Genomic DNA, 22195 nt, shown 5'->3' with positions numbered 1-22195 from the left:
ATAGAGTGGAAGGGTAAAGAGACAAAGAAAGATGAGGTAATAAGAGATGTAACGCAAAGAAGGAAATGATAATAATGAGGTAGAGAGATGAGGAGAAGGGAGCTGCGGTTTTAACGAAGCGCGATAGGGAGTGGCGTTAAGAAAGAAGAGATTGACAGAAGTAAAGTAGAAGGAGGATAAAAACGGATGTATGACGTTACATCGCATACATTTACATCGCACACCATTACAACGCAATTTTAACAACGCAGATTCCTTTACAACAAATGCCTTTACAACGCATGACATTACATAGCAGATGCTATTACAACGCATGCCATTACAACGTAAGTATAGGTAAGTATATTATTTTATAAAAAAATGTAATTAATAAATATTTAATTAATATAATAAATTACATTATTTTTAAATTAATTTATTTGTAAATATGTATATTTATTTAAAAAAATAGTTTAGGTGTTTATAAATAATATTCTAACTCCAGGGGAGTGTAATAGTAGGGTAAGTGCTGGATAGTGTAGGGAAAAAAATTACTTTAATTTTATTTTTTAAAGAACTATTATTAATAAAGAACTATTATTAATAAATAATAAAATTATTAAAATTAATGTTTTAATTTATTTAAATTATTTATTTAAAAACTTAACCCTAAAAATACCCCAGTTCCCCAAAACCCTAAAAATACCCCAGTACCCCAAAACCCAAACCTAGCCCTGAACCCTAAAAATACCCCTGTACCCCAAAACCCAAACCCAGCCCTGAACCCTAAAAATACCCCTGTACCCAAAACCCAAACCCATCCCTGAACCCTAAAAATACCCCTGTACCCCAAAACCCAAACCCAGCCCTGAACCGTAAAAATACCCCTGTACCCCAAAACCCAACCCAGCCCTGAACCCTAATAATACCCCTGTACCCCATAACCCAAACCCAGCCCTGAACACTAAAAATACCCCTGTACCCTATAACCCAAACCCAGCCCTGAACCCTAAAAATACCCCTGTACCCCATAACCCAAACTATATATATAAAATTACTTAAATTAATTTATTTAATTTATTTTTAATATTTTTTTAATTAATTAAAAAAAATTGTAATTAAAAAATGTTTAAATAAAATGATATACTTACCTATACTTGCGTTGTAATGGCATGCGTTGTAATAGCATCTGCTATGTAGTGTCATGCGTTGTAAAGGCATTCGTTGTAAAGGATCCTGCGTTGTAATGGTGTGCGTTAAAACCGTATGCGTTGTAAAAGTTGCGATGAAACGGTTGTATACCGAGTGGGTAGAGTGGGAGACGGACAGAGGTGGACCCAGAGAGAGACAGGGAGGTGTGGGACCAGCGAGAAGTAGAGAGAGACAGAGAGGTGTGGGCCCAGAGAGTGGTAGAGAGAGGTAAGGTTAAGGGAGGGAGGCAGGGAGATGTGGGTCAGAGAGAGGTATATTGAGAGGGAGCCTGGTTAGACATAGGTGAGGTACAGAAATGAGGAAGGGAGGTAGAGTGGGAGACACACAGAGGTGGGCCCAGAGAGAAGTAGAGAAAGCAATGTGATGGGAGAGAGGCAGGGAGATGAGGGGCTAGAGAGAGGTTTATTGAGTGTTGGGGGTGAGTTAGACATAGGTTAGGTGCGTAGATGAGGAAGAGGAGGTAGTTTGAGAGACATACAGAGGCGGCTCCAGAGAGAGGAAGGGAGCGGTAAGGTGATGGTTGAGAGTCAGAGAGATGTGGACTAGAGAGAGGTGTATTGAGAGGGAGGGTGAGAGGAAGATTTAGATGTAGGGGAGTTAGACATACATGAGGTATAGAGATGAGTAAGAGGGGTAGAGTGGGGACATACAGAGGTAGGCCCAGTCTCTCGGTTGTTCAGGAGTTAGAGTGGGGTAAAGGATTACTACCTCCAAAGGCTTTTCCTTCTCCTTGGAATCTAAGAGGCGAGGGAGAGATTCACTCTCCTCTTCCTCTTCTCCATCTGTCACCATCAGCATGGTGAGCTCAGACATTTCAAAGTGGGGTTTGAGGCGATTTATATGTAGCACCCTGTGAGGTCACATAGGGGTGTTGAGGTCCACCAATTATGTGGCCTCATCCTTTCTTTCAATCACCTCATATGGCCAATTCCAGCAGCTCTGAAATTCCATCACCCACACTTTCTGACCAGGGTGAATTTCCACAGTGGTAGAATTTTTGTTGTACCACCCCTTCATGACTTCCTGGCTGGCTTCAAGGTTACTGAAAGCTTGTTTCCATGACCTAGCCATTTAGCTTCTGAAGGCCAGAAGCTTACTACATCCTGGGGTACTTTTGTGCAGCTTGGTTCCGACCCTTCTTTTACCAGACTCAGAGGTCCTCTTACTGGGTGCTCATACAATAGCTCAAATGGGATGAAACCCACTCCTCTCTGTGGCATTTCACAATAAGCAAACGTGTATGGTAAGAGGATATCCCACTTTTTCCTCAAGGCCTCGGGCAGGCCTTTGATCATGTGTTGCAGGATCTTGTTGAACTTTTCAACAAGCCCATTGGTTTGTGACATTGACTGCATATAAGCAGACATGAAGTTTGTTTCACTGTCAGAAACAACTTCCTTGGGGAAACCCATTCGGGTGAAAATTCCGATCAGGGCATTTGCCACCGCAGGTGCAGTTTTAGCCCTCACAGAGATTGGTACCTAGTGGCATGATCTACCCGAACAGGATAAACCCGTTGGCTGATGCTGTCTGGGAGTACATAGGGTCTACAATGTTAATGCCTACACTCTAAAATGGGGTGCTAATGACAGGCAAAGGATTAAGGGGGGATTTATGCATCTGCCCTCTAATTCCACTAGCCAGGCAGGTCACACAAGTCACCAGAACACATCTGAGGAATTTTTGATCCTAGGACAATAGGAGTGGGGGACATGGACCTTGTCTTAGCCTAGGTATCCGGCCAGGGGAATCTCATTAGCCAGCTCCAGTAGCAAGGCCCTGTAGCATTGGGAGACCACCGGGGCTCTTTATGTCCGATACCCAGGAGCCTTAGGCTCACTGTTCAGGAGGTTCTCCTCCCAGTAAATGTGTTGACCACCAGAGGCCTCTCCTGCGGCTTGGGCCTCAGCCTGTTGTCACAGACCAACAAGGGTGGGGTACTCCCCCTGTGTCATGCAGAACTCCTCCTTGGTGGGTCCTCCTTCTACAACCCATCCAGCAAGCTCCGACAGGTTACCAAGGAGAGCAATGCCCTCATTAGTGGGCTCCATGGCGGCCACCGTAAGTGCCCCATCCAATAGCTTGGAAGATAGTCTGGGGCTGGTCTCCCACATTCTATATATTTCCCCTTCTTAGCAGCTGACTGGGCCATTGTTCCAGGCTCCAGCACTTCTTGACTCCCTTCCCGGGCAGCCATGAACCATGTTGTGGCACAAATCCACTCAGGTAACCCTAACATATCCAAATAAGCCTGAAGCGCCACTTCATTCCAGATAGTATGCTCCAGGTCCTTATCTAACAAACAGTCCATAGGCATGGAAGGGCTCACTGCAACTTTTAGAAGGCTTGAACCCACCCCTCACTCAAATGGAACCAGAGCCACAAGATAGTAACCCTCTCTGTTGTCGGACACCACAGTTGACTACATTAGGAACTACCTGCTCTGGGGAAACCAACTGACTCCTTAACCTACTCATACTGGCTCCTGCATCCCTCAGAAACTCCACACCATTCCCTTTGATGGTGACCCATTGACTATACTTCTACATGGATCTCTGTCACCCAGGTAATACCTGTAAACACCCAACCCCCATTAACAAGGACAAACTCCTCCCCAAGCTCTACATTAGCTACCCCTGGAATCTCTCCTCCAGTTGGAGGTGGTGCTCTTTTTGGACATTCGGGATCTCCCTTGTAGTGTCCATACTCATTGCATTCCTAGCTCTGGGTAGTTCTGGGCTGCTCACTCTTGTCAGGGTAAGTTTTCTTCTGGTGCCCAGATTGGGTTTGTGAACTAGACCCTTTTCCCAGTGAATTGTATTGTGGCCTTTAGAGAACTCAGTTTTTTTTATCTCCCCCTCCATCTTCTGATTGGGACCCTGGCCACTCTTTTGGGAGTCCTTCCAGATACCTTTCTGGGCACTCTGGTTCTGTCCTGTTGTCAGGAAGCTTACTATCAACCAGGTGTTTGTGCAGCTCTGGAAAGTAATAAAAACGTACTTCTCCACAATTGAGTTGTATAACCCTTCATAATCATACCTTTGCTATCCCTCACCCAGCCCTTCAGTGCCATAGCAGCATAATCCAGAAAATCCACCCATGTTTGTGTAGAGAGTTTGTGACTTCCCCTGAATCTTTGTTGGTACCTCTCAGGTTCCAACCCAAAATACTAAAATGGTCTTCATGGCAGTGTAGTTGGTCCGGTCCCCCACTTCTACTGTTTGGCATGTGGTCCTCCCACCATAGACATGCACCTCCAAAGACTACCCCCAGATCTCCTATGGGACCCTGTACACTTTCAAAGCCACCTCATAGGCTGCCAACCATTTATCTAGATCATCCCCAACTATATTGTTTTGCACCATATCTTTTGGGATATGGATCCGGACTCGTATGAAGACACTGCAGGTGTGCTGCCATCAATATTGGTGGGGGGCTCTAATATCCAGCTCTCGGAGGCTTAGCTTGTGAGCCTTCTTCCTTTCCTCCATGGCTAGCCTGTTCTCCTCAAGAGCTTGATCCTTCTCAAGCTCAGCAAGGGTCTGCTCCTTGTCCATCTTCATCTTGGCAAGCTTTAGCCTTAGTTTCCTCTCCTCCTTTCTGTTCACCAGTTCCTCTGAGGACAGGCTCCTAGAAGACACACTGCTGCCTGCTCTAGAGTGGACTCTGTTAGATCTCATTCTGATCCTTCCTTAGGCACCTATTCCTTATCATCCGCTTCTCTTTCTGGGTTGGCAGCTGCCCACGTTCTCAAGGCTTTCTGAAGCTCTGCCTTCTTGGCACTTCCCTTGTGGAATACCCCTTTTCCTGGCAGAACCCTAGAGCAGAGGCAGTGTATATGCTTCCAGGTTGGCTAGTTCGAATTCTATCTTGCCAGGTAGGACCACAGACGTGGCAGAGAAATATGGGGATTGGGCAAAAGAACTTTGTAAAATCAAGATATCAGAAAAGGGAGATTTGAATAGAGTTGTAGTGAACAATGAGTTACTATATGTTATTGCACAAATACAAGTCCTATCCTCACCGCTGATCACCAATTTTAGAAATAGGGTTCAGGGTTGGCTGAGGTATGCATCCAGGCTAGACAGGAACCACCACTTTAGTCAGGGCAAACTCGATACACAATAGGATAACCTGTGTTCACCCTCTGGTAGCTTGGTACAGAGCAGCCAGGCTTATCTACAAAGAATTCTATTTGAGAAAAAGGTCAAAAGGTTCTCTTCCCGGGTAGTATTGCTGTTTTTCTTTTGTTGGGACAATGCTATCTCGATGTATTGGACCTAGTTATGCCTCAATTGTAACTGGTTGAGAATGTGTGAGTGCACCCTTCTCCTTGTTATATATTGGTAAATACAAAATGCTTCAAAATTTCTGGTTATGATTTTAGATTTTGCTTTTATTCCTTGTTTTGGAGTTTTCATCATTTTTCCAAGGTGTTACAATACATACGTACAATACATACGTCTGGGACACCAAATGCAGATCAGGATTATCCCCAGGATGAAGTCGCCACATAGACAAAAATCAAATATTCTCTTGTATGTATTGAATTGCTTGGAATAATAGATTTATCTGAAATGATAACAAAACACAAGGACTGCCAGTAACAAGCTTGAAAGTCTTGAGAAACCGTGGTCCACATAACCATGTAAGGGCAAAACATGTGTCGGCTGCTGAAATGTTTCAAATTGAATCCTGTAACACCTTGGAAAAATGATGAAAATTCCATAACCAGGAATAAAAGCAAAATCAAAAGTCATCACTGGATATTTTGAGGGTTATCTACAAAGGCAATGTGTGAAGTATTTGTACTAAAACACATGCACACAGTAACATGAATACACACAAATACTCCACAAAGCTTTAAAATTAGATCATATTTTTACAAAAAGACCAACATGACTAAAATCCAATAAGTAGAACCGGAGGTATGAATTTTTAAAGAAGAAACCAAAACAGTGCTAAGAAGTCAATAGTCCTAAAAGGTTACTTTAGGTCGCGTCTTAGACTAGGGTAAATCTAAAATTTAGGCTGACTTTGATGGAGCGCAAGTCAGATATAGTTCTAAACAGGTCCGTTGAAGTTTTTCCTTCCCAAGCTGATCCAAGAGCCCGGTTCACGGGGGGTAGGACGATTGCCAGGAGTAGGACATCACTAGCAAGGATACTGTGGGTGCTGAGAGTCAGCCGGGCATCACTGATTACAGACCAAGGCATACGGCTGGTGGTGGTGATGCTTGCTGTATGAGGAGATGATGCTGCAGTGGCTCTTCGTGATTCTTCAAGTGTGCGGCGCAGTTCCAATATAAACTGGCCCGTTCATGGTTGTGAAGAGCCCACAAGCTTGATCTCAGGGGCCCAGGAGCTGTAGGTTGGTGAAAGTAGCTGCACGACCCACTTCTGAGGTCCAGAGCTTGGTTAGGACTCACAGAAGTCAGAGTCCAGCAGCAACAGCAGAATTGTAGGAAGTCACTTCAGGCATTTCAGAAAGCTGGAGGCAAGCCACCAAGCCCTTGTAGATCACTTGGAGGAAAGGCAGAGTCTAATTCTCTTTCCAGCAGAGTCAGGGAGCAGCAGGCAACAGGGTAACAAGCAAAAAAACAGTCCTTTCAGAAAACATTCAGTTGAGTCCTTTAAGCAGCACAGCGGTCCTTCTTCCAGAGCTTCAGCTCAATATCCAGAAGTGTCTGATTTGTGGGGGTCAGAGACCCAGTACTTATACAAAAAAGTGTCTTTGATGTAGGGGGCACCTTCAAAAGAACTCTCTGAAGTGCACAAGGATCCCTTTCAAGCCAGTCAAGTCTGCAAGGCTAGCAATGAGGGGTAAATCAATGCTTTAAGTGAGGACAGGACCGGGCCTATTCAGATGTAAGTGTAAGCCACCTCTTCCCCTTCCTGCCCAGGAAGGCTGTCAGGATGTAGATGAAATGCAGATGAGTGTTCAGAATGCAGGTGAGCCCCACCTTCCTGTGTTTGTGCTTGTCTGGAGGGAATACACAAAGTATAGCTGTCACCCACCCCAGACGTGTATTGGAGACAGGCAAACAGGCACAAAATGAGTAAGTACAGAGAAATGTCCACTTTCTAAACAGTAATGGTAAATCCAACTTCACCAGTAAGGAAGCTACTCTTCGTTGATCAGGAATTACAGCATAAAAGTATATTAAGAAATTCCCAATGCTGGCCAATGAGAGGTAGTGAAAAGCAAAATAGGCTGTTTGTCACTGCCAGGACATGCAAAACATAAAAGAACACAGCCTACCTTTTATTTGCATAGCACCCTGCCCAGAGGGTTACTTGGGCACACCTTTGGAGTGACTATTTGTAATAAAAGGGGAGTTTAACGCTTGGCAAGAGGTTTGAAATACCAAGTCAAGGTGGCAGTAAACTGCACACACAGGCACTGCAGTAGCAGGCCTGAGATAGGTGTGAAAGGCTACTTCTGTGGGTGGCACAATAGTGCTGCAGTCCACGAGTAGCATTTGAAGTACAGACCCTGGGTATGTGGTATACCACTTTATAAGGAACATACTAGTACAACAAATATGCCAATCAGGTATACACCAATGTCATCATGCTTAGTATAGAAGCACATGCACTTTAGCAGTGGTTAGCAGTGGTAAAGTGCTCAGAGTCTTAAGGCCAATAAAAAGAATTAGCTCAAATGAGAGACAAAAGGCAAAAAGTTGGTAGAAAGACCACCTTAATGATGACGGGTATAACAGTGCCCAAAACTGATCATCCACTCTCCTGTCTTGGCTAGCAAGTGGATTCACAACCTAATTTTTCCCTGTAGTGAAATAAAGACAACCTTGCGCTTCACTTCCAAAGGCAGCTGCCAGTGGTACGTTTGTTCTAGAGGTGAACTAAGTTTTAAACTTCACCCTTAAAGTTTTGTAAAGATGGCAAACCTTACCCTTCATTCTGCTTCCCAACTTCACCCAACTCCCTTTGTGGGAGAGGTTTTGTTCATGATATTTTTGCAGAAGAACGCTTTTACTAAGCAATTTACCTAATTTTGCCCCCTCATACTCATATTCCCACCTAAGGTTTGTTTTTTCCAACTTCACAAACTTCTTGAAGTTCCCAAAGGATGCAAAGTTTTCAAAAGTTGCACATATTTGGGATAGAATCATTCAGCTTCACAAAACCCTAATACTTTGCAGTGCTACCAACCATTACTTGAGCAGTGTAAATGCCCCAATGGCAAATGTAGCAATTTTCTGCATGGTCCTTAATATATAGCGTACAAAATGAACCCATGGCCAGGCAGTTAAATATCACCAGTAGAATCCAGCACCTATTGTGCTATCCATTGAGTGGGCCTGGAAACATGCCTTCAGGTGTACCATGTGTAGCCTGACTGACAAAACCTATCAACCTCCTGCCAAGTCTGTTAAAATAACCCTTTTTTGACAGGTTGGAAAACCCTACTTTTAAATATTAGTACATCAACTTGTTGTCTCCAAGGTAGGGTGCCTGATATTTAAAAGTGGAATATGTCAGAAAGTTGGCAGTGATTAGTCCCCAAAAGCTGTTTTCACTGGCAGGGCCATAACGGGCTCCTAGTAAATGGTAGTATTGATTATAAACTTTAATCTGCAACCTTAACAGAAAACCACTACAAAAGTCATTCAAATGCTATTTTATTATTTATTAAAATCCCATTCAACGATAAGGTTGGACTTTTAATAAAGTTTTAAATAGCTCCTTTTTGCATGACTAAATCTCTAGTAGGGCAAATAGCAATACACTGGCTTCTAATGCACGTTTTGAATCTAAGCTGAGGGGCACCTGACATGCTAGAGTCTTGGTGGTGGTGCACCAGGCCTTGTCTAGTACCAGTACATCTTTCAATTGTGGGACACCTGATGCTGGCTACCACCTCTACATGCCTAGGTTCTTGGCTTGGGGGAATTTGGTGTTGGTTTACTCCTGGTACTGGCTTTGTGTCCCTGTTTGGAGACTTGGCTGTGGGATGTCTGGTGTTGGTCCCTGCCATATATGATTGGAGTCTTAGATGTGGGGATGTGTTTGTTGTCTTCTTCATACTTGCTTATTTTCTTGGCTGTGTTGGCTTCGTCCCCGCATATGTTTAGGATCTTTGCTCTGCAGTATCTGGCAATGCCTTACACTTTCAGAAGGCCATGAAAGGCTGCCAGATGAATCCATCTAATCAGGAACTTCATATTCCAGCGCAGGGTTTCGTTTTTAGAAGTCACTGCGACCTAGAACTTCAGTTCAATTGAATGGAGCAGAACTACAGCTCCCAGCATGCATTATGGAAATTGATGAAATCCGAAAAGATAAACTTATTGTTCCCGAAAGACATGCACTTGTCTAGTAAATTTACCAATAACTTATGCATACTCAAGCTCACATCCTTCAAGTTTTGCCAACTCCACAGGTGAGTGCCTTTCCAAATCAAGGTTTTTCTGTGCATTCTGAAACCTACAGCTCTGCAGTCGGAATTGGAAAAATAGGACTACACCTGCCCAAATGCTGAAGAAGACTTCTGCATGGATGAAGGCCTCTTGAGAGCTGCCATGATAATGCATGAGGTGCTGCCGCACCAAAATTACTCAGAACTTTTCTCCTTTTTACAGACCTTTTCGAGAAAACCTCTGGGCTGCCACACAATACATATTTATCAGATGCTCACACAACACTATCCTCTCTCTTGACGCTGTACATTGTGTAGTGGAGACTATGGGCCTCACCATGCTGATTTTGATGTGTGTGTTAATGTGGATAAAATCCATTTTTGGAGGCTGAAGTATTTACTTCAGAATCAGAATGCACATGCTATTAAGTTCTTTAAAAAAAATTCTTTAACCTGCCCACTACGCCAAACATATTGGAGGCAATTACATTTACTCCACCAACAGTTTATCTCCAAAAATCTGGAGATCCTTTCATGGTTACCACTGGTGTTGGTTTTTTGCCCAAATGAGTTGTTGTGAACCACAGTTTTCTAGTGTTATTTTTTGAGGTATTTTTCTCCAGTCTGCCTTCAGTAAAATATTGCAGCAAGTGCTCAGTGGTATGTTGAAACACATGCAATGTTTCATCAGCTTCCCTAAAACTGACTGCACGCTAACTAAAGCGGAGAATGCATGCTGTGGTGTTGCGGGTTTTCCAAACGTAGTTCGAGCCACTGATTGTGCAAACATTCGCATTGTTCCATCTCGTGCTCGAGAACAGATGGTTAGGAATCGAAAGCTTCACTACCCCGTCAATGCTCAAATGACTTGCACAGCTGACCTCATCGCCACACACTGCAATGCAATGCTCCCTGGATCTTCCTGACTCCTTTATCCTATGCAGAAGCAGTATTACCGGGGATATGACTGCTCTTCAACATGAAATAACCGGTTACTTGGGACTGCTTTTAGTTTTTGTATATTTCTTTTTGTCAATTATGTTTAATTATTGGCATTAGTTTATCATTATCATACAATAATAGGCATGAGAAGTATGGCACATAATATTCAAATCAGAAAAATGTTTGTGTTCTCTTCTTTTCCAACAAGGTTTTAGTAAGGTTCTCCAGCCTGAATATCGGTCGGCAAACACCAGCGGTTCGCTTTGCTTTTAACTCCACAAATCCAAGTCCGACACATTTGCAACTCTTTCTAATGGTTGCTAGGCAATCCCTTCTAAATGACCGACAGAACAGCAACTCTCTACCAAGGACTTAAGTAGAATCTTTAAAATAGGTTCATAAATAACACTTCACTTTGGATACTAAACTGTCAAAGAAGGAATGGAGAAAATTAATAGCACTTCACGTTGATCAAAATTGGCACCAGGAGTTTGGAGGAAACTGAGGGGCATATTACCAAGCAGGGCGATAGGCAATTATCGCCGGTTTAGCGGCCGTTTTCGGCCGCTAAGCGGCAATAATTCTATCGCTCTATTAGCAAGCTGTCGCTAAGAGTCGGTAGCGACAGCTTTAGGAGATAGCGAGCGGTTTGGGGCCCGCTTTGCATGTCAGCGATAAATATCGCTAATCGTTGGTAATATGCCCCTGAAAATCCTCAAATTTCTAGAGGAAACTCTAGATAAGGAGTAGAAATTCCCAGCTCCATTCCGTGTACCTTTGGGATATAATGGTAAAGGACCTTCTACTCTATTTGCTTTCTGCTGGAAACTGCAGACCCTTCCGTATTCATCAGGCTCGAAAGGAGGCCGTAAGTTTAAAACTGTACGGCTTGGATAGCTGGTCGTCAGATATTTTGTTGTAGAAATATGGAATGAGTGAGAAAATGCCCTTTGTTTCCATGGACGTGAGAGATATAAACAGTACATTATATAGACTCAAATCCCCAAATGCTAAACAGAGTCAAGACATAGAAAGTTCTTGCAGGTTTTTTTTTATCCTATTAGAATCTGGGGCAGATTTATGATTATTTGACGCAATACAGCACATCAACTTGCTGCACTGTGTCAAATGGATTGGGCATGAATGTGCACATTTACCAAGATATGGCGCATACCTGTCCTTTCCCTGCACTGGCGCACATTGTGCAGCATAGCACCTTTGCAGGCACCCTTGCACCATTGTGCAAGAGTAGCTGTGTTTCAGACAAGATTGTTTTTGTAAAGGGTCTTTCCTGCACTAAAACAATACCCTAGAGGTGTTTTCAGTCTTTCTAAGTGTGCTCCAGAATGCAGCACTTGTAGAAAGAAGAAACAACGAGGTGAAATAAAGATATTTCTCCTTGTTGCGCCTCTATCAGGAAGACTTGCAATTTTGACGCATTCTCCGGTTTACTAGTCTTGGTACATTTGGGAATGTGCCAAAAAGAATGGGTGGATGTTTGGGAACACCCATGTAACAACTGCCCACGGCAGACTTGTGCTGCCCTGTGCTACTCCAGAATTGCCAAGCCGTGTAGGGCCAAGCAAGGTGGCTTTACCTGGTTTGGCAAACCTGACTTAAGGGTTGTATTGCCCTTGCGTCACCTTGAGTGGTGCAAAGGCAACCCTATCCTTTGATATAGAGGAACCTTGAGGTCTAAGCCCCAAAAAAGTGATGGAACTCTGGAAGGACACCCTGAAATTGTCTTCCCTGCTCTAACATGTTGGCTAGATAAGCATCTCAGGCCTCAACCCAGCATCCCAAAATAGTGTTCTTTGTTGAGAAGCACAATGCCTCAAAATCTTACAGACATATTTGTAATTTCATGGTCAATGTCATCCTAATGTTTCCACTTTCTATTCCTCCTATTAGATTCAATGGATGTCAACATGCAGCTGTCTGGAATAAAAAATGATACTATATTGTCAAAGGACCGAGCCATGGTCAATGTCGAGAACATCATGGACTCTATCCAGGTTTTCTTCTACAGTGTGGTGTTCGTTCTTGGTGTCTTGGGCAATGGCCTGGTTATCTGGATCACCGGCTTTAAGATGTCAAAAACTGTCAACTCCATCTGGTTCCTGAATCTGGCAGTGGCAGACTTCTTGTTCGCAATCACTCGCTGTGTGCCCCTGGTGAAGAATGCATTTTTTGACTACTGGCCCTTTGGTGAGTTCCTGTGCCGGTCCAACAGTTTCATGAAGTACCTCAACATGTTCAGCAGTGTGTTCCTCCTGGCATTCATCAGCCTAGACCGCTGTGCTTTTGTGGTCCAACCGGTGTGGTCCAAGAACAACCGCCAGCCCCGGTTGGCATGGATTGTGAGCGGGATCTCCTGGATTAGTGCTGTGGTGGCCAGCTTACCGTTCTTCATTTTTCGTGGGCTCGTACTTGACTCGAAAAACAAAACAAAGTGTTCTGTCACTCTATCCATTGACCTTTACAAAGACAAGGAGACCAACAAGCAGGCGATCTACCTTCACCGCTTTATTTTGGGCTTCCTGATCCCTTTCCTCGTTATACTCACCTGCTACCTCATCATAGCGCTGAAGCTGAAGCTGAACCTGAGAAGCCGTGCCAGATCTAGGAAGCCCTTCCGGGTCATCATGGCTATCGTCATCACCTTCTTCCTCTGTTGGATGCCCTACCACATATTCCTTCTTCTCAAGCTCACGGGATTCAAAGGTTTGGGGATGACCATTGGGGTCCCCCTCGCCTCCTCCTTTGCCTACCTCAACAGCTGTCTCAACCCGGTCCTCTACTTCTTCATGGGTCTGAACTTCAAGAAGAAGCTGAACCAGTCTCTCCTGGCGATATTCAAGCGCTCCATGTGGGATGATCTGGCCATGTCGGGCTTGAGCGGCCGCCGCAAGGCTGAAACCTCCACCAACAATCACCTGGAAGACTGGACAGTGACTGGAAGCTGAAGCTGATAAGAATCCAGATGCGGCAAGCAGCATGGACAGTGGCATTTAGGGAGGATATACCAGTCTCATGTTCCTGCTCCATAAACAGAAGGTACCAGTCTTTGGCCGCACACTGGATTAACAATGTCAGAGACATAAGCATAACAAAACAGTGAGGAGACAACACATCCAATGTGAAAAAAACATGGTGGAGCAAAGACAAATGACCTCCCTTTGTTGCTGGGATTGCTGTTCCCTATGGTACAACGCTTGCACACCATCAAAGCGCTAGATAGCAGCATCTTCACCAGTATTTGTATAGTGCTTAAATCCTGGGAAAACCTCTGTTTAGATACAGCACCTGATCCAAAGAACGTGTCTCAAGGCACCAGGAGACCCATCAACAATGAAAACAGCACTGTGTCTGATCACGTCGTTTGGCGTGTGTGTGTATATGCACACATGTGTGTGTGTGTGTGTGTGTGTTTGCGCATGCACTTGTGGCTCATATTCTTAACCTATGTGGAAAATGTTTACTGCCATATAATTATTCCCATGAAACTGAATGTAGAACAGGAGACAGGGATCAGGAGTCCATTGGATGTCTGGATCACATGTTCTTTTGTCTCTTACTGACCTCAACCTGGGCAGCTCTGTTTTTAGCCACTGAGCTGCACCCCATCAATGTCTGCCTGCATCTGACCTGGATGAGTCTCTCATTTAGTTTTGCCTCTGGTGGGGAGGCCAAGGTAATGAGTGCCCATGTCCAGATGGCAGAGGGTGGACCTTGGTAAAGTGTCCCAAGTGTGAAAGTCCGAGTCCCAATTATGAGGACACTTGTTAATTCTGTGACATACAAAGTGCTGTGTGAAAACCAGATTGCATGGAGAGATTGTGCTTTAGTTCATATATGCAATTGAAGTTTAATACACCAGAATAACTGTTCTTAAGAGCTATGCATCAATCCTTCAGCTGAGTGGCTAATTTGTACAGAGTGCCTCAACTCCTGTGTACACTATTCGTGGCGCTTCTTGTTCATGAATGCTGTGTATTAGACCCATAGCTGGCACTAATACAACTTACATCTCTTTAACAGGGTCGGATTGGGACAAGAAATAGGTCAGGGCACCAAAATAAAGTGCCCCTCATTGGAAATGATTAGTAAAACAAATAGGTAAAAAAGTGGCCCTTGTTTGGAAAGTAGGGCAGTTTTGCCCTTGTAAAGAAATGCTGCATATATGCTTTGCAATGTATGAGAAAGAGAACACATATGTACTTGCTGCAGGCAATGTTTGTGGTAATTTCAGGTAAATCAACAGTGAAAACGGCTCCAAAGCCCATAGAACAGGGCCACACACAGCCAAAACAAGGCCACTCACTGGCCCGTCCTACCGGCCCTTCTGGCACTGCTTGATTGCCCTATAGACCTGTCCGACCTGCTCCTTGCCCTACAGGGTGTGGACAGGTACTGGACAGTGTCAGAACAGTGCTACCTTCAGCTGACCGCGTCCTCTGCATGCTGGAGACCCTATGCATCAGTGGCATTGTCTCTTTGTGGGGCCAATGAATGTATGTACACACAGCAGACTTTTATGCTTTTATACTTGGCAGGCACATGTAACTGTGGAGTGTCTATCTTTGATCTGATCTACTTTTAGATCTGTTAAGTCTGCGGTTGATGTTAAGTTTATTTTTGGACCGGTTCTTTTTGGTCGTTGGGTATCCGTATTTACCATCCAAAGATGAGACCCAACTCCAACATTCGTGCAGGGCAAAAGGAGAACCTTTTGTACCACAGGAATGAGGAAGGAAGAACTGCTAACATGTCTGGAGGACATACATACTGACACAATGATGGTGGAAACAGGAAGGGTATCTGGATGTGTTGTCTGCACTAGGACATTGACCTTAAATTGCTCAACAGAAGGTAATGCGTGGTCTGTAATGAGTTGGATGCGGTGACAGTCAGTTTGTAGAAGGACTTTAAACCCCACATTGGTGTGTGGTTAGAAAGGTGCAGGGTGTTTACGAGAGGTCAGAAACGTTTAATGCCTGTTTGTAACTGTGGATGAATTGCCACAGAACCAGTTTCCAGTGCACACTAACAGTTCAAGAGAAGTTGTTGGGTGTGAGGTCCCTGGTGTTGTGTTAGGCTTTCCCCACTGCCAGAAGATTGGAACAGGCTGTGAGTGAAGCTCAGAGTTAGAGGAAGCAGGTTCAGGTGTGCTCTGTGGTTGATAGGTGGACCAACCCTGAACATCTTAGAAGCGAGCGGGGTCAGGCCAATGTGTTATTGCAGCAGCAGCAGGCTGCATCTTGCTTCCTTCAAGAGATGTTCTGCTCTGGGAAAGATTGCAAGATGTGTGGTCAGATGCTGCTGAGGTGTGTTGTGGTAACAGAGCACCAGGGCTAAGATGCTCAGGTTTCTTGTAGATGGACTGGAGGACAAACAGCCTGGCGTCAGTGGTGAATCGCAGCAGAGTACTGACTGACTCCGTGTGTGCTCTGAGGGTGGCAGTGCAACATTTAGAGGTCACAGTGGATTCGAGTTTCCTCAAAACTGTCCTTACAAAAGATGTTTTTGGTAATATTTTAAAACACATGGTTGAAGAACAAACCTAGTTCAATGAAACGTTTGCAGAGGGAAACGTGTTTGTGTCACGCAGGGCTGTGTGTGTGTGGTGCGTTGGCAGGACCAGAGACATCTGTTGTAAAGATTGGAATGAGAGTAGCCTAAAACGCCTCTGAAGAATGATGGCCAAGAAGGTAAACAAAGGTTGTGGGACTCCAGATTAATTTGAAGAGCTAGTTATGATGCATTTTAGAAAAATGGTTCAGGGAGACTCTTTTGAGGAGGGTTAGTTATCAGAGTAGTTGTCAACAGTTATTTTAGAGACAGGATTACATGGTAATCTGCGGTTATGTATTGACCACAGACAAGCAAAGTCTACCACTGAAGTCGACTCCCGCTCTTTGCCTCAGATCAAACTGTGGCACTCATTATTTGTAACAACGCGATACCCCTGAATCCAATCCATGCGCAGTGCTAGTTTGTAGGGTTCTCTGAAGAGTCTGAACATGAAACAGCCTAAGTGAAAGAATGAATCAGCAAATGTACAAACCTAGGTATTCCAAAAACATTAAAACAATTACCCCATGGTGCAAACCAAACACAGAAATACAATTTTCAACAATAGTCATTAAATAGAAAGAGAGAACTTACTTGTGCAGTCCTCTCGAACCCTATCCCCCCTGAGCAGTTCAGTGTGGACATCACAGGCTGGTCTGGTGGAGGAGAGAACTTCTGCTGGTCTTCAGAGAGGGTCTCCAGTTCACAGACTTCATAGCAGTCCCTATAGGAGGGGCCCTCATTCTGTCACATAAGATGGGCCTCATGCTTGGGCTGGTGGTTTGAATTGAGGCGGCTTCCATCCATCTTACAGCGAAGCCTAGACCTACTTAGATTTCACGCCATGCGTGTAGGAGGAGGATGTTGCTAGAGCTAACCCTTGTGCCAGTGCACAATCAGGCTGCTCCCCCCCCCCAACAGAGTCGCACGATGGTGCAGAAGTGGATGCACACTGTCTAGCATAGGGTTTGTACTACAAGCATGTCCTTCCATTGAAATCTTCTATGCATCAGCTCCTGCCGAAGGGTCAGACACACTGCATGTGTGCTATCCATCGGGTTTCTGAGGAAAATCAATGCCTTCGCCAGTGTTTGTTCCTCCTTTACTAGGTGTTAATTTTTGACACAAAGTTTAGCCAGGCTACCATGGAAAATTTGGGTTTGCATCAAAATCTATGGACTTTTTGGCACTTGGCACTATGACAAGGCTGCCTTTCCATTTCAAAACACCATTTGCCCTGGAAAGTAAATCCCTAGCGCCCTTTGTGTTGCGAAGTGCAAACCATTAGTAAATCTGGCACAAAAATACTCGCCTCTGAGCAGGAAGCGAGTGCTTTCATCCATGTAAAGTGAACAGGGTCTGCTTTCTTGGAAATAAGGAAGGCTTGAGAAGTTGGCGTCGAACCACGTGGCATAGTGGGGGAATGCCCTCTAGTTAGTTGTCTAAGCTTCAGAGGCTGGTGACAACCCTACTAACATAATGGGGAGCCCATCGAGACAATAGACTCATTATATCTTAAAAAGTGTGAGTCTATCTGGTTTGAAAACCATATCCGCGTCTGTGCTACGAGGACCACCTCTAGTGCTGCAGAGGTCTGTGAGGTGTCTGGACAGTACGGAAAGGTTCTGAAGCCGACACTCCCTACCGTTTACCCTATCCATCAGAACGCCCTTCTCACCCTCTCAGGAGGCTCTCTGATGCTCTGCGGAGGGGACACTCTGCGGTGTCAAGGTATGGTTCTCCAGATCTTCTTCTTGTCCTCACAATGTGTCTGAAACGTATCACACCCCAGAAGGAAGGGAACACATACATAGGGGTAAAGAGTGAAATGAGGAGTGTCAAGGTTTGCCATCAAGAAGGAAACAAAAAAAATAATATCCTCAAATCAAAATCATGTAAAAACTGCCCACAGGCCTTCTGGAGAAGAACCCTGATTACCATATGCCTCATGGAGCACCAGCGTCTTCCAGCTAGACCAGCATTCATGGAACCCCACATGTGGAGTTTAAAGTCCTATGCTGGCGTAAGCTTCCAAGCACACAGGTATTGCGTGGAGCTGTGACATTTAGGAAATGGTGTTTCCTCTGCCCCATCTGCAAGGTGCATTCACACATCCAAGAAACAACACACATACACTATCTAAACTAAAATGGGGAAACTCATGATTACCCAGCAGCAGGTTGGCACTCTTGGCCCAGCCTGTTATGGGACAGGTACCCCAGAGTATGTGCTCAGCTGAGGGAGGAGTCAGTCCGCATGCGTCTTAAATTGTTAGGTATCCTTCAATGATGAAGTGCCTCCACAGAGGGTGAATTCCTGGAAGACAAAACTCTGTTTTATAGGGTGATCTAGATTTTTTAGGGAGTAAATCCAAAGAGCAATATTGGAGGAATTTGTGAGCAGGGTGTAGATTATTCCAAGCAGGGCTACACACCTCAATTTACAGTGAATTAAGATATAGCCCTGAGTCATCAATGGGAAGATACAATGGCAAAGTCAAAGGTCTGGCTATTTCATAAGTGAAACCGTTCTTTGCTGATTGGCCAGGTTGTGGGCGGTTGTGGCCTGGGTAGGTGAGTGGGTAAATGTGAAACGGTGTCAACTGTTTAATGAGGGGCTGGATAAATGAGTGAGGTCAAGGATAATGCATCAGTGAGTAAGGAAACAGTTAAATGAGTGTATTGGCGGATGTCTAGATGAGTGTATGAAAAAGTGAATGGAGACTGCTAACCCCAATCCTACAGTTCAGCAGTACTATATTACACAAATGACAATCATTAACAATTGTGTGCCAATGCATGCCTTACACCTAGGCAGGTAAAATATAGTGTATCTTAATGCATTACATTGTACTGCACTGATTTGCACTGAAATGCATTTCTCAGTATTGCATAGGTGTGTTGTATTGTCTAGTATTGTTGCATTGTATGGTTTTCTGCGTTACATAGTAATGCATTTCATAATAGGGTGCATACCATAATGATTTGTAATGTATAGTATTGCATTGCATAGTTGCATAGCGCTGTATAGAATTGAATTGTATAGTATTGTGTGTTGTTGTATACTGTTATATTGTACAATATGGTTGTATAATAATGTATTGTATAGTGTTGTTTTGTTGCTGAATCCAAGACACTGAGTGGCCCTTTACAACCACTTCCAATAGTATCAAACACAAGTGTTAATCAGCCATACCGAGCTGTACAAGACCACCACCAGCCAATGAAAAGTCACTCTACAGAATGCAACCAAGATGCAATACAAGCAAGGAATGTACATGTTTGCAAACAAACGTGTACTTCAAAGATGAAATCCATTACAGACTAAACTCAAAATAGGGTCATATGGTGAGCACTGTGGCTATGCATATACCTGTAAAGAATGTAGCTATTTTACAAAGGATTCTGGCTAAGAGACCAAACAGGTTCTCTATGTCAAGTATAGGCACGTAAAAAGTGTAAATTTTTGATGATTGTGATTTCCCACCCAAGCAAATAAATAAAGTATATTGATCATAATGGTGACTCTGTTTCATGCAGCAACATGCTTTCGACTTCGGGCAGTGCACCATTGCAAGATGGCTGACGCGTTTCCTCTTCTTATCTCTGCAGCAACAGATCGGGATGAAGTGGGGCGGCAGAGACTTTTCTTTATACACTTAAATCTTTCAAGAGTAAGCTTGCTGTGGTGACAGGAGACTTCTCACAAAAGCAACTTACAACATTAAAAGTGGCACCAGTAAAATAAGAAACACATATTTAACTATCATCAAGGAAAGAATGTAAATACACCATAATACTTGTCAGGTCTCATTAGGTTGCAGCCTATGGCTTGTTAAAGACATCTTGGGGACATTCCACTGTATTCCAACAGTTGCTTACCATTGACTGTGGATTGTAATTCACATTTTTTGGCTTTCTATGTGCTGGCTTTATTTGCTTTAGGCTGTCCAGTTTGAGTTTGTCCCTCCAGTTGCCCAAACCTTGTTTACTGTATTGTTCCATTAACTCGCTTTCTGTAAACAGGCCTTTAAATCTTGTTCTTATTTTATCACATTTGCTGTGCATTCAAAGACAGAGGCCAAATGTCAAGCTCTCTCTTCTGAGGGAGCTTGGTGTTTACATTTCTTTGTCAGACTTCAAAGAGAGAGAATTGATGTGACAATCCTTCTGAGTATCCATGTAAATGAAGAGGGTGCAGGATGTGTATATATTTGTATCTAGCACACACAAAAAAACTGTGCTGATGTTTCTGAATATATCAGAATTAGTACAAACGAAGGACATTTTTGTTGTAATTATGAAGAGTGGTGGAAACAAATATTTGGATACAATCAAAATACATAAATACACTAGGTCAGTGGTTCCCAAATGTTTTGACCCGTGGCTCCCTTGACCTAATTGGCAGTTGGCCTTGGCTCCCCACCACTTTTTTTACTGGTGGGCGAGAGGGGGTGGGGGGGTGTAAGTACGGCCTCCGGAGTACTTTCTGCCGGCTTCCTAAAGTAATTGAGTTTGTAACAAAATAAAAAGATAAAAGTTGTTTAATAAGAACGGATTAAATGAGAAACAATACTACAAGATTAATAGCCATATGTTTCCATGCACCTTTTTTTAACCACACAACAATTGTTAAATTAAGCTGCAGTTAAAAAACATATCTCTTTGCAATACTTTCACATCAGTGTGCCAAGCAAGCTGGATCTTATGATCTAATGTTTTTTTTTTTTTTTTTTTTGGTGTAAGAATTTTATTGCACTATTTTATCACACAGAGTACAAATCGTTTACCATCCATGGTGCCCTTGCCTACAACCACATCGGGCCGGCTCCCTGCAACCATGGTTACGAGCAACTGTTCCAGAACTACACAGCCCATCAGCCGACATCCAGCGGACCGGCGGCGCATTAGTAGATAGAAATCCGTCGCGTGGCAGTGCTATGGTCGCATCCTTATACATCAATAATCTTACGTTTTCTCGGTTTTTTTGTACATTTAACTGAAACTTAACTTAACTGTACAGTCCCCAACTTGTAGCTTCACCTCTGTAACCCTCCCTCTGCATCACAGCATCCTCCCCCCTAGGAGCTAGCACTGTACAACTGTTTGACTTTTGTTGTCATCAACATGCGTTCATTCATACAACTTCCGCTTCTGAATCTGCTGTGCCATGTACAAGTAAGTAGTCACGCAGGTATCCCCAGTAATCTTTGGGCCTAGAGCCGATCGGCAGTTCCTCCTCATATGTATTGAGCGTGTCTCGGCAGTACACCATGTCCTCAATCCAGCGTTTCACCTCTGGTGCTCTTTTACTGTTCCAGTGGATTGACACCCTTCTTTTAGCCAACAGGAGTGCGACCGCACAGAATTTACGCTTCAATGCTCTCAGGTGCGGAGTGATACCCAACAGGCAGATCTTTGCATCACAGGTCATGTTAATCCCCAACATTTCATTCAAAACCTGCACAACTTGTTCCCAATAACCCGCCACCTTTCTACAGTGCCATGCTAGATGCATGAAGTCAGCCCCTGCCTGGTTACACCTGCAGCAGTTGGAGTCTTCTCGTAACCCGTGTTTGTGTAGCCTGTGTGGGGTGTGGTATACCTGATGTAAATACTTGTAGTGTATTATTTTCAAGTTCCCGTTAGGGGTGAGCATGCCCGTTAGCATGCATGCGGAGTCCCATTCCTCCTCTGTCAGAGGCTCCACAAGCCCGGTGCTCCACCTGTCCCTGGCCTTGAGTGTGGTGTTCCCCACTGCCCCCTGCGCACTTGCATAAAGTTTAGATACCATGTGAGATGCCTTGGGTGTGGTCAGGAGTAGCTGTAAAGGTGCAAGTGTAGGCGGCTCTTCCGGATATGATGGGTAGTGTTCACGTATCGCTCTATGTAGCCTGAAAAAGTTGAAAGTGAACAGTTGAGACGGGTTTGTAATGTAATGCAGTTTATCGAGTGTCTGAAATTCACCATCCCTGTATAGGTCCCCCAATGTGTCTATTCCGGCCCGCCTGAACAGATCCATTCCCACCTTTTCCTGTGTCACCGAAAGGGCTGGGTGGTGCGCCAGTGGTAGAGTGGGTGCGTATAGTGGCAGACAGTTTGCCTCT

General features: G+C 44.1%; 1 protein-coding gene across 1 annotated transcript in view; it reads left to right on the top strand.

Moving 5' to 3' along the window:
* Window positions 1-19601, top strand: part of LOC147700975 (C3a anaphylatoxin chemotactic receptor-like) — a 106191-nt gene extending 86590 nt beyond the window's left edge. The window contains exon 2 of the mRNA XM_086929807.1: window positions 12427-19601. Within this exon, the coding sequence (XP_086785933.1) occupies window positions 12432-13481 (1050 nt within the window). The 5' untranslated portion in view covers window positions 12427-12431 and the 3' untranslated portion in view covers window positions 13482-19601. The remainder of the gene's footprint in view (window positions 1-12426) is intronic.
* Window positions 19602-22195: the final 2594 nt, after the last annotated feature.

This window comes from Lissotriton vulgaris, chromosome 7 (assembly GCF_964263255.1).
Source record: "Lissotriton vulgaris chromosome 7, aLisVul1.2, whole genome shotgun sequence".
NCBI classification, from domain to species: domain Eukaryota; kingdom Metazoa; phylum Chordata; class Amphibia; order Caudata; family Salamandridae; genus Lissotriton; species Lissotriton vulgaris.
Note: the sequence above shows the minus strand (reverse complement) of the source record. Positions and strands in the feature narration are given on the sequence as shown.